General features: G+C 37.6%; 1 protein-coding gene across 2 annotated transcripts in view; it reads left to right on the top strand.

Annotated features, from left to right (window-relative positions):
• Window positions 1-16,569, top strand: part of PTSP (prothoracicostatic peptide) — an 80,568-nt gene that overhangs the window by 54,246 nt on the left and 9,753 nt on the right. For both annotated transcript variants that reach the window (XM_089739219.1, XM_028179835.2), the window contains exon 2: window positions 13,624-13,713. In XM_089739219.1, the coding sequence (XP_089595345.1) occupies window positions 13,624-13,713 (90 nt within the window). The remainder of the gene's footprint in view (window positions 1-13,623; window positions 13,714-16,569) is intronic.

The following is a 16,569-nucleotide window of genomic DNA, read 5'->3' as shown; positions in this document are numbered from 1 at the left end:
ACCACAAGAGTACATATGTGTGTGTACATTATCTACTTCAACACGTATGAACACAGACGAAACTTATTATTGATTGCCTCTGAAAGTTTCCCAAAAGTCAGGAGGACTCCATTCAGAACCCGCAAAAGCAACTCAACACTCAAACAAAGCCTTAGTTTCGTCATAAGGACGTGTTCTTCTTGTAGAGATTAGCGTTTTCAAATAAAACACTTTTCTTAATAATGTACTTGTGGTAGGGCGTCTTGTGAGTCCGCACGGGTAGGTGCCACCGCCCTGCCTGTTTCTGCCACAAAGCATTAATGCGTTTCGGTTTGAAGGGTGGGGCAGCCGTTGTATTGTAAAAACTGAGACCTTAGAACTCATGTCGCGAGGTGGGTGGGTTACGTTGTAGATTGGTCATCGTGGCCTAAAGGATAAGACGTCCGGTGCATTCGTGTTGAGCGATGCACCGGTGTTCGAATCCCAGGCGGGTCCCAATTTTCTAATGAAATACGTACTCAACAAATGTTCATGTTTGACTTCCACGGTGAAGGAATAACATTGTGTAATAAAAATCAAACCCGCAAAATTATAATTTGCGTAATTACTGGTGGTAGGACCTATTGTGAGTTCGCGTGGGTAGGTACCACCACCCCGCCTATTTCTGCCGTGAAGCATTAATGCGTTTGGCTTTAAGGGTGGGGCAGCCGATATAATTATACTGAGAGACCTTAGAACTTATCTCAAGGTGGGTGGCGCATTTACGTTACAGATGTCTATGGGCTCCATTAACCACTTAACACCTGGTGGGATGCGAGCTCATGTCATGACCATTTAACGCGTCTGAAGGCATACATGATTAGAGTGAGATACCTTATGAGTTATGAAACGGTAGCTGTTCTAATTGAGACAAAATAAAAATATTTAGCTCGTCGTATCGCTGTTTCTAAATCACAGCCGAACCCGCCATGCAGTAAGAATGCTTTGTTTGAGACGTTTCTCCTACTTTTGGAAATCATCATTTTGACTATTACACAATAAGGACACGGACAAAAGAAACGTTGTATGTCACGTATTCTCGATGAGAACTCTTTGTCTTACTTGTCGCCTTTAAATTTTAACAGTCGATCTTAACTGAGAACCAATAAGGGTTATTTTCGGAGCGACGTCAATGATGTAGTGGAACTTTTGTAAATTCTTTACACACGTTACTACACTCCAAGAGTGTTTTGCTATCGAGTATTGTTCCCGCTTTCCTCTTCCTCGTCCTTGCATCGTGTTCCTCACTGCTGAGGGTCGTGACCTTTACGGAGCACTTTTCGAACTATGTTCCTCCATTCATTCCAGTCCTCTACGCAGTGGATAGCGACATTGATGCTGGAGTCCAATGTCGTCTTAATTTGGTCGAACCAACGTATGGTACTACGCCATTTTGGCCTCTTTCCCTCCACTTTACTTTATTAAATCAAGTACTATATCCCAACCGCATATATGAGGTCAGCGTACATAAACGTGAACCATCTAAGCATCATTAAAACTTCATATATGTATGTATGTATTAATATACATATCTATACTTATCTATAAAGCTGAAGATTTTGTTTGTTTGAACGCGCTAATCTCAGGAATGACTGGTCCGATTTGAAAAATTATTTCAGTGTCAGATAGCTCATTTAATGAAGAAGGTTATAGGCGTGATATAACATCACGGTAAGACCAATACAAGTGGAGCACCAATAAAGAATGTTTCAAAATAGGCGATTTAAATAGCTAGTTAACATTCTACAATTCAAATGTATTTTCACTTTCTAATGTGGCCAAAGCTAGTGTATGTATATGACGCAGTTTGGTTGGTCGACACCTTAATTATTTTTTGACATAGAGCGCGTATGGTGGGTAGTCGTGCTTTTGCAATCTCTTTAGATTGAGCTGTGCAAAGCGATGACAGTTCCGAGACGTCTTCACTCTTCTTAAGTCAGGCTATGAATGGCCCGATATCTTATAATATATTTTTTGACATACTTGGCGTATGGTGGGTAGTCGTGCAAAGAGATTGAGCTGTGCAAAGCGATGACAGTTCCAAGACGTCTTCACGATTCTTAAATCAGGCAATGAATGTGCTTTGATTTAATCCGAGCGATGACACCTCGACTCTGCCGAAGCACGCCACCCGAAGTGAGCCGATGTTTGACGAGTAGTTGCAGCTCGTATCCCCTAGATGGCGCGCTTCGTTTATCATATACAGATGCGACATGTACATGTTATTACAATCTCACGGTTTTGTATCGTAATCACAATGATAATTATAACGCAGATTTTCTATTTATAAGTAGCTTTACCTAAATAATTATTATTTGAATGATAATAGCTGCTAAGTTATAAAAAATCGCGTTTCAAATTATAATGATATTTCGGACGGTTTGAATACTTTAAGATAGATACGGACAACTTTAGTGCTTACAAAAAATATTCTAATAATATAATCGCGGAATCAAAACTCAATACATAGCATAGTCTAATAGCATAGTATATAAACATCAGCGGCATTTATTTTTGTACTAGCTTTCAGAATAGCTGAGATAATAACGCGTGTACACTGTTATCTTTTTATCCTAACGAAACTTCGCTATAGTCACGATCAAAAGAAATAAAAAAACGATGTCAAAAAGAACTCCTTATGACGCTTTCATCGAAACAAGCTGACAGATTCCATGCATGAAATGGGTCTGAATTCTACCGAAAAGAAAACTACAAACTAGCGTATTAGTATGGCTCTTTCTTGATAAAAATAGGCAACAAAACAGGTATTATTAAATTTTTTCAATTATTTAATAACGCCGTAATATTCATTTTGCTTCTTCACAAGCTTAGCATATTTGAATTCAAACACGGAATCATTTGAAAACCATTCCCCACAAAACCCGAACTTCGGACCGCGGCTCAAATTTGCATCTCTTGGTCCGAGCAGTGCCGGATCCCTACGTACTTAACATAAAACCGTTAATTAATTCCACACTCGTATAGGTTTTACCGCATTTTGCATATTACCAACAAAAAAATGTATTTTATGAAATGTATATAATTATGTTGATCTAATTTTTGTATTAGATTACAAATAAAAATGACATCCTTCATTTTTAATTTATCAGCTATAATCAAAACTATCACATCAGAATTGTCGTTCGTTCCAAATCTATAGGCTTGTACAAATCTGAAATGATAATAAGGTAACTAATCTGTAATTGTAACATAATCTGTATCTAACTGTCTCTGTCATTGACAAATTTTACGAGGGAAACATTCCCGCTACTTTACTTCATCATTGACTTGTTGCTTGATATTATATTGTTAACCATAATAATATTAAGCTGTAGTTTGTCTGTCTGTTATCGAACTAACCCCTGTATATATATTGTGTGCGTCTTATTTGTTTTAGGTAAATCAACAGAGATCCTGTCATCAAACATTCTTAGCTAATCACTTAATTCTTAGTGAATATCTGTGACCTTGCTCGTTCACGAAGCCCACTATAGAAAGCAGAGTATTAAATACACTTGACATTGGCGAAATCTAAAAGGAAACGCCATAAACCTAAGAGATAGATAGATATTATATTGACATTTCTTCTTTTCTTTTTACTTGTTAAATTTGAATTTCAAGTATGTTTTCATTAGGTATCCTTTTTATTTTTATTATTGTATTCCATCTTCGGGCCGATGAATTGCCAATGTTATGTACGCCGTTATGGTCACACACATCAGGATATAAATTAAATAGTTTTATTTTCAATGTTAAACGTTTGTGATGTGGCAGTACTTTTTTTAATAAATAAATAAATAAATCATTTAACTAAAATACAAAAAAACAAGCATCTCATATATGAATAAAGTAAGCACCAAAACTGGATTTAATTTTATTCATCAGATGCAATCTGAAACGAAAATCCCTTCATAATTGTGAGCATAAGTTATAACAGATAAAATTATACGCGCGTACCTTTTCAGTACCTAAGCCTACAAGGCCCAATGAAATCGATACTGCAACATAAATAGTGTCACCCGATGACCTATACTGAACCAATATAAAAAGAGCTCATATTCAACGCACTGTTACCTTAATCTGAACTATAAATACTTAAGTGAAACATGATCACGGCTCAAGGTGCATTGGACAATGCTTCGTATCAGTATTAAAGCCAATTATTAGAGTATTTTATTTTCAAACTGTTTTTTTTAATCGTAAGCACACAGGCCTTATATTATACTAGCCGTACTCGCCCGCTTCGCTGAGCAAAATTAACAGTATTATTTAATTTCATTATTATTAGGGAGTCCAACACTCATTTAATATTAACCTATCCATTAAGCACATGTATTTTCTACATAAATACAAAGTTTCAAGTCAATCGGATGCACGGTTCAGTAGTTATAACGGAACATCCGTAAAAACCACTGCAGATTTATATATTAGTATAGATTATACGAGTCAGTTGACATTTTTTGTACCTATTCAGTGATAGCCTAACAGGCTATTCCAATTTCGCGCGGACGGATAGGTGAGTTGACGGGTTCAACATGAGGAGAATTTTCTAACACTAGCCCTAGATAGAGCAGTGCTTCGCAGAATCTACCACCGGATCGGAATCTTTACCCACTGAGAAAATCCAGCGAGAATCTCAGAAGCCTGTGTCTATGGGTTAATTCGCTGGTCGAACCCTTCGTCGTAATCGGCGAGTTCGACGAGGACAGTGACCGGTGCTTGAGGGTCCTAAAAGCACCGGAGTGGATCCGGGGATTCCGGCAAGACATGTTTCGGGCGATCGCGGCTTTGCATTGCCCCGTCCCCCTTGTCGGATATGATTTGACATAATATGAATTATATATAAGTACTATATAGTGCTGTGTACAATAATTATGTAAATATGTCCTTCTTCAAAAGAGGCTTGTGGAGAGTATTAAGCGCTAGGCAGCGGCTTGGCTCTGCCTCTGGCATTGCTGAAGTCCATGGGCGACAGTAACCACTCACCATCAGGTGGGTCGTATGCTCGTCTGCGTACAAGGGCAATAAAAAAAAAATCCTCTTATAAAACATAAGATACGTTCCTACTACCGTGTTATACTCGTATGAGACTAGAAGCCAGTAAGTACAAAGTAAGTATCTAAATGATACACCTCAACTAAACCTTTATATTTTTCTATCTATTAAACATAAAAAATAAGCAGTAAAATTTCGGTTATTCTCATTTATTGTGTATAATATATAATGTTATGTTGTAAATAATTTTTAACCAAAATCTCGTTATCGTGTTGTAGAATTACCGTGTTATAAGAGGGTTTAGGAGAATGATACAACACGGTTCCACTACAACACGTCTTCGTGTTAAAGAAGGGTTACCTGTATTACAAGCCCGCAGTGGCTAGCGATAGTGCTGACAAATTTTGCCGCGAAACAGTCGCTCATTCCGAATTCAATAGAGAAGCAGCCGTAACTAACACATTTGAAATTTCGACATAAAAAAAAATATACAAACTAATTATCATACGCATGAAAACACAACATCATTTATTTTATATTTTATTCTTTCCAGTTTTATTCAACTGAAATTTCCGTGACAGGTCAGAAAGTAGCAAACGTACTGAGGACGTCAGAGGTGCAAAGTGACAATTTTAAAGGACCTATTGCTCGAATAACTTTTGTTCCGCCTGGCTCCGACCGCGACAGTGATCATTTCACGACGCGCTCCTTACCATGATAAAAATAGGCATTTACGTTAAAACTAAATTAGTTTTGGTAGAAATTAAAAACTTATAAATTTAACCTTCAAATCCGTCTATTTCTACTTTTTTTTTTATTGCTTCGATGGGTCGACCATCTCACCACAGCCGACCTGGTGTTAAGTGGTTACTGGAGCCCATAGACATCTACAACGTAAATGCGCCACCCACCTTTAGATATAAGTTCTACTGTGGTAGGATACTGGTGGTAGGACCTCTTGTGAGTCCGCGCGGGTAGGTACCACCGCCCTGCCTATTTCTGCCGTGAAGCAGTAATGCGTTTCGGTTTGAAGGGTGGGGCAGCCGTTGTATCTGTATCTTAGAACTTATATCTTAAGGTGGGTGGCGCATTTACGTTGTAGATGTCTATGGGCTCCAGTAACCACATAACACCAAGGATTCCACATGACCACGACAGCTCTGTCGAGAGCAGCCGACTATGATGGTGATGATAATCAAACACGTGTTCGCTGGTGTTGTTTAACAAAACAATATTTGTGACATCAAAAGGGTTCAAGGCGGTACTGCGTTGCGACGTAGGACGCTTCTCAAGCTTCTTCTTACGTCTGAAAGTATTACACGTTCAATAGAATTTGTAATGTATGGATTCCTTTTGTAGAACGATGATTGTTCTCGTCGTATCGATGTAAGCATTTAACGAAGTATTTATATAGCTTTGTACAGTTCATGTACGTATCAATGGGTATTTGATTCAAGCAACATCTTTGCAAATATACGGCAGAACCATTTAATGTTTAAAATTTTAAAATGATAAAAATAATAAATAAGTACAAAAGTAGGCAGCGGCTTGGCTCTACCCCTGGCATTGCTGAAGTCCATGGGCGACGGTAACCACTCACTATGAGGTGGGCCGTATGCTCGTCTGCCTACAAGGGCAATAAAAAAAAAGATGTGTGGTGTCCTGGGACACCGGATAGGAACGAAGCTCCTTATTATAAAAATATTAATTTTAAGCCCTATTCGAAGAATAAAGAAAATAAAACTGGAGGTTTCGCAACAACCCACGGTCACTCGGTAACGTGCGAACTTATTGTGGTACACTTCATTCACGGTTGTTTGCATAAGAGTTAGTGATTGCGCAAACGAGCGCTCTGAGATCATGGTCAATGAATGATAAAAAATGTTATTTTTTGTACGTTATTACAAAGTTAAGTCGTACACTGTGTGCATTACTAACAAAAATCTTACGTTACGGACGTTTTTTCCCGGTTAGGTTACCCCTCCGCATCGTCACATAAGGAACTTCGTTCCAAAAGAATATAAATGTTAAATATATCATGACAAAAAAGTTCTCCAGCTATTTGAATAGGGTAAACTAAATTGAAGGTCAATTCAAAACATCGACTTGTTAAATAACCAAATAAAACGCATCTTTAATTACAAATATTAAGGTAGCATATCTATTAAGCGAAATGTCACTTAAAACAAATAACCTTTTATCCCTCGATATAATGATCATACTATTTAGTCTTTACCACCTTAAAGCAATTCATAAGAACTATTTAGTGGTACAGCAGGAAACGACAAAGATAAGATCAGCCACGGAGCTTCTGTTTTTCTATTTACTTCTCGGGAATTTGTATAAAGTTTATAATATAATAATAATTCCATTAAAATTATACAAAATTCGTAATCTAGCCCTGTACATTTATCTCATGTCGGTACATATCATGAGGTCTATTGTTCAAACTCAGGGTAAAATACAATGAAGTTGAGCCCTTACGGAGACATATATCCTACACCAAAACTAAAATGTGCTATGTACATTTCGTCTCTTGGAATCTCGACTTTAAACAGTTGAGTTTTCGTCGAGTTTTCTGTGCATGTCGCTTGACTTGCGGAGATGCAAATATCGTCCTTAAACAACTTTAAAGTTAATGGTTGATGGAATCATTTTTGATACGCCGCAGTGTCCATTGATGTAGTTTATACCGGCCACCGTCCTCGCCGAACCCGTAGCTTGCGACGAAGGGCTCGTCGAGTAAAGTAACCCATAGACACAGCCCACTGAATTTATCGCCGGATCTTCTCAGTGGGTCGCGTTTCCGATCCGAGATTCTGCAAAGCACTGCTCTTGTTAGGGCCAGTGTTAGCAATACTCCCGGTTTGAGCCCCATGAGCTCATCTACACGTCAAGGCAAAGCTGAAATAGCCTCTCAAGACTACCAGCATAGGTAGGAAGAACAAAGACGTAGTTTACCTCAGAGGCTGTGTAAGATCTTAGAGTAATGTCGTCCCCTCAACTTTTCTTAACAGTATCTTCACCGATTCAGGCATCAACTTTATATTAGTTACTTTATATTAGGTAGTGTGTGTCGTGTTTTTATTTATTGATTTAATGTATTTTTATGCATAACTTTAAAAAGATATTAGCATTATGCACTCCTTCTCTATCTTTATATAAATAAAAGGTTGGGGAAAAAGTGGTTTCGCATTATAGTATGTATGGACTTGTAATAAAATACCTTTGGCTATACTATTTGTATATGGCTGGTTTTGGTATCATTAAAAATTAAAATTTTAAAGAAGATAATTCCAAATTCAAATTAGGAAAATGTGTGATTTTTATTTATTTTTCGTACTGTCAAGATGAGTGAATCTAATGAAGAAATTCAATTACATTTAAAAAATTTACTACAAAAAAGGTAAAAATGCAACGCAAGCCGCGAAAAAAAATTGCGATGCTTATGAACCTAACTAATGCAGTGTCTGTGAGAGTAGCACAAATTTGGTTTAAGCGTTTTCAATCCGGAAATTTTGATGTCAAAGATGCACGTCGCTCTGGTCGCCCTATTACGGATAAAATGGATACCGTTTTTGAAAAAGTGGTGTAAGATCAGCATATCAGTAGTTACAACGTAGCTTTTATTGTAAATATTTTATTTATTTAAAAAAAAGAAAATATTTGAGAACAACAAAAAAAAAACCCTCTGAGTTTGTTTCGCCGGTTCTTCTCAGGACTGTGGCTTTTTTTGGAACCGGTGGTAGAGTTAACATTGTTATTTGTATTTTGACATTCAACAAGAGTGTCTAAGTTGAAATAAATGATTTTGAATTTGAATTTGAAGAACTGAGAATTGACCACAAAACAGTTTTGGCGCATTTGAAAAAAACTGAGTACACAAAAAAGCTCGATATTTGGGTACCTCACGAGCTCAATGAAAGAAACCTAATGAATCGTGTACCCTTTTGTGATTCTTTATGACGACGTAATGAAACCGAACCATTTTTGAAGAATCTGATAACTGGTGATGAAAAGTGGATCACGTATGACAAGAACGTGCGTGTATTTAGATTATTTTATGGCAAATCAACGTTTGCCGGGTCATCTAGTAGGTACTATATAAATACGTCAGCATAAAACATTTTCCGCGCATTTTATTAATAGAAAGGTCACATCTCTCGCTAACCTATGACCCGTGGTTATTAGTGAGGGAGCGAACCTTTTTTTTGCAGTTAACTCATTGCGCGGTGATCTGTTTGACTCGAATAGACTAGCTTACATCGTCCACTATCGGAATGGCTTAACGCGATTCATTGCGTGTTTGAAACAGTGATGTTGGAATTGAATTTAGCGCAGCCATTGTTACGACTTTATTATTATGGCTTTATTTAGCTTCCAATGTAAGCTGTTTCAAACAATTCACATATAGTTCAGTTGGGATATCGACCTCATGTATCGTAACGATTTGAAGCAGTTCCAATTATGTTTATGGATCTAGTGCTTATTGCAAACGGTGCGTATAGTTAGCTCCATTGCTCATCTATACGTATAAATAAAATTGGAGTGTCTGTTTGTAATATTGAAATAACCGCTTTTTACTACATGCATATGAATATATACACGGTACATACACCAAAATAATTTTTTTTACATTTTTTGTCTGTCTGTCTGTTTGTCCCGGCTAATCTCTGGAAGGGCTAGACGGATTTTGATGAGATTTTCACTAATAGGTAGCTGATGATGTAAGGAGTAACTTAGGCTACTTTTTTTAACCTAGCTTCTCCCCGTGGCGTCACCCGCGGTACGACAATAACCGCGGGTACCATCGCAGGACTTAGCTATCAATAATAAAATTTAATGTTTCACAGGCGAAGCGAGAACGGGTCGCTAGTCTCTTAAAAAGGTGTGATTAAAACACAACATACTTCTATAAGTATGTTGTATATATAAGTACAGTAACACAACATACTTATAGAAGTATGTTGTGTTACTAGATAAATGTTTATGATAGGAATTAGCTATCGTCCGTTTTGTTGTTGAATTGCTCAAAATTAAAAAAAATCTATAAAAAATTTATTCGTAAATTAATCCAACATTGAAATTGAATTTCAAATTAATAAACGTTAAATTCGCATTTAATAATGTCACTTCGTTTGGAACTCATTTAAAATTTAACATTGAGATCACGTGTGGGTAGCACGTGACGTAAATGTAATTGAACTCAGTACAGAGCGCATTAACATAATTGATATAAAATTTTAAAGGATTGACCTATACCAGACTATCGGGAAGGACGGTGGGAATGCTTTTCGCCGACACCGGACATTGCTTAGGGGTCGAATGTTCAACAACACTGACAAACTGTTCGCAATTAGTTTAAACACGACTTCGCCTCCCAAATATCGTTTGCGCAATTATTTTTCTGTAGATAACCCCCACACTATTATAGAGGAAAAACTGGAATATTAATAATAAAAACGGGAAATCAACGATGGCGTCATTGTGATGTTTTTCTTTTGTGATTGAAAGATTACTGGTGGCCCGGAGACCTTTCCAGTTTCACCAGGACAGGTGGGCGAGCAAAGGCTCAACCAGAAGGGGTAGGATTTGCTAACAATTACCCGAGCGCCTCCGAAGGAGACCTAACAACTCAAGAGCAATTGCTTCGGGAATTAATCTACTACCGGATGGGAATCGCGACCCACTGAGAAGATCCGGCGCGAAACTCAGCGGGCTGATGAATGGGTTAGATTGCATGTCGACCTCTTTGTCGAGTTCGACGAGTAAGGTCTTCGCCTTAATGATCTTATCCCTATACGTGCAGTCGGCGCAGTATGGCCCTATCGTAGCCCATACGTCATCTCCGTACAAACCCGGGCACCGTTCTTGTCGAACACGTCACTTGTGACGAAGGGCTCGACGAGTAAATTAGCCCTCAGACACAGCCCAATGAGTTTCTCGCCGGATCTTCTCAGTGGGTCACGTTTCCGATCCGGTGGTAGATTTTGCGAAGCACGGCTCTTGCTAGGGTTCGTGTTAGCAGAGTCGTCAGGTTTGAGCCCCGTGAGCTCACCTACTAGTTAAGGTTACGCTGAAATAGCCTCTCAAGGCTACGAGATTAGGTAGGAAAAAAAAAAGATCAAAAGATCCGTACAAACAACTTCTCTCACATGACCATACCACTACCATAACCTACCACTCTTTATTTTCTCTCTGTCACTGACGCTAATTACTTACTCCCCTTATTTGTAATGTGTGATTGACAAATGTTGATACTCAAACGATTCAGTTACATGCAATGCGAGAACACGACAATGTGACGCGCAAAACTGAATTTGATGTTATAATATCCATTGTTTTATTAAAAACTAGCGGCGCGCACCGGCCCCGCTCGGGTCTTTGACAAAAATTTCAACGATATTTGACGTTGCTTTATTTTTTAAATAAAAGAACACTTATTGCGCCACAACTACAATAGTTAGACATACCTACTTTGTGTAATGCAATCACAGCGATTCGGTTCTCTTTATCACCCCACTCCATTTTAATATCGCAAAATATTGTACAATGTATTGGCGCCAAAATGAGAAAACTCAATGAGCAATCATATAAAAATGACAGATTCCAAATTCAAATGTAATATTTTGTTTATTTTTAATTGTAACAGTATTTATGGCCAGACTAAGTAATATTACACTCAAATTCGCTCTGGAAACTCTCACTTTTTTATGATTGAGGAATTAATGGTGGCACGGAGGCTTTTGCTTCAAGAAAGGTGGGCGACCAAGTGTCAGCCAGGAAAAAACAAATTTTCACATAATTGATGACACCGAAGTTCTAGAAACAAAGAAACCGTTTGAATTAATTCAATTATTAGACGAACGTGATTTTCATAGTCGTCTCACACGAGTTGCCAAGTGCTTGATGTAAATTGAAACTCCACGTACGTGTCGGCGAGTGTCTAAGTGTCTGAGATAGTTTGTTGCGACACTTTGTGAAATGGTGTACTCGCTTTCTCCTGTTTATATTGTTTGCGAATACCGAACTTCGAACGGATAGAGTGCTTTCGTTCATCTCGTGGGTGTTCTTTTGGCAGTACATGGCATTCTAATGGTGGTAGGACGTCTAGAGGAGTCCGCGCAGGTAGGCACCACCACCCTGCCTATTTCTGCTGTGAAGCAGTAATGCGTTTCAGTTTGAAGGGTGGGGCAGCCGTTGTAACTATACTGAGACCATGGAACCCATGTCTCAAGATGGGTGGCGGTATTTACGTTGTAAATGTCTATGGGCTCCGGGAACCTCTTAACACAAGGCTGGCCGTGAGTTCGCCCATCCATCTAAGCTATAAAAAATAAAAACAAAGTACATCCTTGGACGTTAAAACGTCAATGTTGCCATCCTGAGACCTCAAAGTCTCAATACTATTATATTATAACACCTTTTAAGCAGGAACAGAGCTACTACTGGTTGCTAAGCAAATTAAAAACAATAATTTTGATTAAATAGATTGTCTATACTATAATAATATTATAAAGAGGAAAGATTTGTTTGTTTGTTTGTTGAATAGGCTCCGAAACTACTGGACCGATTTGAAAAATTCTTTTTCCATTAGAAGCCGACATTGTCCCTCATGAACATAGGCTACTTTTTTTTTTATTTTTTATTTTTTATTGTTTCATGTGTGTTTTAATGTTTCCGAAGCGAAGCGAGGGCGGGTCGCTAGTTTAGAAATAAAATAGTATCTGTCTGCGGATGTCACCTAAGACTCATCGCATCGTTAGCTACGAGTACACTGGGCGTCTTATTCATTACGCCACTGACGCTACAGTTCCTTATAATTTTTTAATATATTTGATCTCCGAATCTCAAATAATATCTCGAACATCGTATAAATGAGGATAAAAATCACAAGCAAATAATGAATGGAAGCATCTAGAAAAATTTTAAGCTAACAAGCAATGGAATAAATTAATTATTGACAAGAAAATTTTAGAAAAAATCCTAACGAATTGTGTTTTGTATTTATTTTTAGATTATATTATGTCAAATTGTCTTCTAGATTAGTTACAAACCAGTGGTCTTCGGTATGAAAAACCATTGGCTTACAGATGTTTTTTTTATTGCCCTTGTAGGCAGATGAGCATATGGCCCACGTGATGGTGAGTGGTAACCGTCGCCCGTGGACTTCAGCAATGCCAGGAGCAAAGCCAAGCTGCTGCCTACCGTTAAATGCGTAGGAGTCAAAGCACTATTGAACGAACATCTCTGAGAATAAAAAAATTAATTATATTTACATTATTAAGCTCAACTAAAATATTACATTACAGATCATGAAATAACTTTCAAAATCGAGTCACCTAGAAAATGAAAAAAAAATACAACCGAATTGAGTACCTCCCACTTGATTTAACATTGGTTAAAATTAACCTGTGTCAGTCGACATGCAAATCCATGTAAGGACTTAATAGTTAAGCTGGATACTTAATAGTTAAGCTGGATAAATAAACCAACATACATGTACCTTCAAAATGGTACACTCCTCCTGTATGTGAGGGGTCGTGTAGAAATAGATTTAATTTGATGGAGACTGATATAATTGAAGGATGTTATTCTCATTGTCCACAGATGCGTTGGTGTTTATTCGCGCTGTGGGTGTTCGGCGTGGCCACTCTGGTCACGGCTGCCGAGGAGCCTCATCATGACGCTGCGCCACAGGTCAGTCAATGGTCATCAGCAGCGTTTGATAATTCTTCAAGTTTTAAAAGTTACAGGGAAAATTTCTAAAATCTATAATTTGCGGTAACACAATAATTTTTCGCAGTGCATATTTTATATTTGAAGCTGGCACATTCTGTGGGCTTCAATCACCTTCTTGGCAATCAAAGTTTATCTTATATCTGTAAACTTGTATATAAATATATATATATATATATACATAATCTGAATCTCGGAAACGGCTCCAACGATTTTCATGAAATTTAGTATACATGGGATTTGGGAGGCGATAAATCGATCTAGCTACTATTTATTTTCAGAAAATGTTGTTTTTTTTCGTGTTTTCAATAATCAACTTTATCGATAATCAACTTAAACATATACATTTTTTTTTTATTGAAAGAAAATAACAAATAATTTAATATCAATATGTAATTCGTATTTAAATATAATTTCTAAAAAACGCAATTTATTAAAAAAAAAAAAAAAAGCGAGCAAAGCTTCATCCTCTAGTGTTTGTTTATCACGTAATATCCGACAGTGAAGTTTACATAGAACACACAATTGAAAAAAAATATTAAAAAACAACATTACCGCCTTTATTTATGTCAGCCCAGAGTCTTGAAGTCCTACAAAACAAAACACAATTTGTCAAATGGGCTTACAATGGCCTCAAGGATCGAGGATGATGTCTCTAAAATACCAGGAGTACTTTCGTTACGAGTCTTTTCACGAGCTATTGAGTTTGAAGACGGTCTGCCCTTCACCTCCCCGACAATCAGGACAATTGGTGCTCAATCAAATTAAAAGAGAAAAAAAGCTTACATAAATATGGTTAATTACTAAAATTTACCAACAAAACATTATATATTTTTTTTGTTTTGTTTATTTTTGGTTAGCAGCGGCCTGGCTCTGCCCCTGGCATTGCTGAGGTCCATGGGCGACGGTAACCACTCACCGTCAGGTGGGCCGTATGCTCATCTACTTACAAGGGCAATAAAAATTAAACTTTGTGTTTTACGTTATTTAAACTAAAAGACCGTAACGCAAACTTGCCAATGAACACTCGCCACCTAAAGGATTTACCATCAGGTGGGACGTTAGTTCATCAGTCGCTGATGGAAATAAGACACCCATAAACACAGACCAATGAGTTTCTCGCCGGATCTTCCCAGTGGATCGCGTTTGCGATCCTGTGGGTGCGAAGCACGGCTCTTGCTAGGGTTAGTGTTAGCAACGTCGTCAGGTTTGAGCGTCGTGTGCTCACCTACTTATTAACTTGTTAAGGCTACGCTGAAATGGTCTCTCAAGACCATCAGCTTAGGTAGGAACACAAGAAAAAGGAAACAAGAAACACGGATCCAGGAGTTTTCAAAAAATCGCTTCTAAATAAAATCGCGTCTTTAAGTATTATTCACATCCCAATATCTAATTTATAATTTTGTGATTAATTACAAACATAAAAAAGTTACAACTGTTTGTGGTTATACGAACTTATTTCATCTATCATGACGACAACGCTAGTTGGTTCTTGAAGATGATTCAGCAAAAAAACAAAAATGTAGTATACAGGGGGTTTCGGGGGCGATAAATCGATCTAGCTACGATTTATTTTCACAAAATGTTGTTTTGTTCGTGTTTTCAATTATCAACTTTACCGATAATGAACTTTATGACTCTTCCCGACATCTATTGGCGAATAATAATACTATTTTTCTTAATTGAGAGCAACTAACTGCTTTAAAGACACAACAAGATGGCGTTATCAAAAAAAAAAAAAACGAGCTAAGGTCGGTCATCGTCTAGTTACACTGAAATAAGAGGGGTGCAATGCGCCCTTTTTTCCTATCTATTCGCTGGTAACCTAAGGGTCAACATGACAATTTGCTAACACTAGCCCCAGCGAGAGTAGTGCTTCGCAAAATGTACCGTCAGATCGGAATCGCTACTCACTGAGAAGATCCAGCGAGAAACTCAATAGGTTATGTCTATGAGTTAGTTCGGTCATCGAGTTCGAAGAGGACGGTGACCAGTGCTTAAAGAGCTTGAAAGCAGCGAGAGTGGATCGGAAATGTAGTATCACAGATAATAAAAAACCACAGACTAACCGCATTGACACCAGCGCAGCGCGCCGTTAACATTAGTGTTCACGATGACTCAAAACCAGACAGTTCAAACAGAATAAGAGAACGAGAAAGTATTTTTTGTAACCCGCTTAGTAATGGATCTAATAGGATACATTCTTCCGTGTGTTACACTCCTTACCCACGAGCGATAATATCATGTTACTAAAAGCTCATTAATGATAATAATATTATTATAAGACACATTACATTTTCGACTGGCGCATCCATGAGAACGTCTGTTTATTGTAGTAAGGGATTCTGTTTGCCGAGTCAGGGCTGTCACGACTCATAACATAATTTTTTGGACAACGAATTACGAAAAACAGTTTCCATGGTGTTTCAAGGCGACATTGAATATTACGACAAGTTATTTCATTTTATAATTTGTACAATTTCGTAGCTAAAATATGTCTTTCTCTATATTTTAATAGAGCAGATGGCTCGCTTGGTACAAAGTGGTCATCGTGCTGGTCTTTTACTCACCTTGATAAGAAAAGTACGGTAGAAAAAATCGCACAACAATATCAATTATCCTAGTTAATAGACTTAGCAGCTTTGATAGTGAATATAAAACATGTTATAAAATTGAATTCATGTATCAATTTGTATGAAGACACTCTCGTTGTATATGATCCTCGATGGCCAGTGAAGAGCATATACATAATATGTCATATTTTCAAGCAATCCAGATATATCTTAAAAATAATCCATGAGGCGAATTTATTTTTGG

The sequence above is a fragment of the Bombyx mandarina genome, chromosome A1 (assembly GCF_030267445.1).
Source record: "Bombyx mandarina strain Sakado chromosome A1, ASM3026744v2".
NCBI classification, from domain to species: Eukaryota; Metazoa; Arthropoda; class Insecta; order Lepidoptera; family Bombycidae; genus Bombyx; species Bombyx mandarina.
The sequence above is the reverse complement of the archived record's forward strand: the minus strand, read 5'-3'. Positions and strand labels throughout refer to the sequence as shown.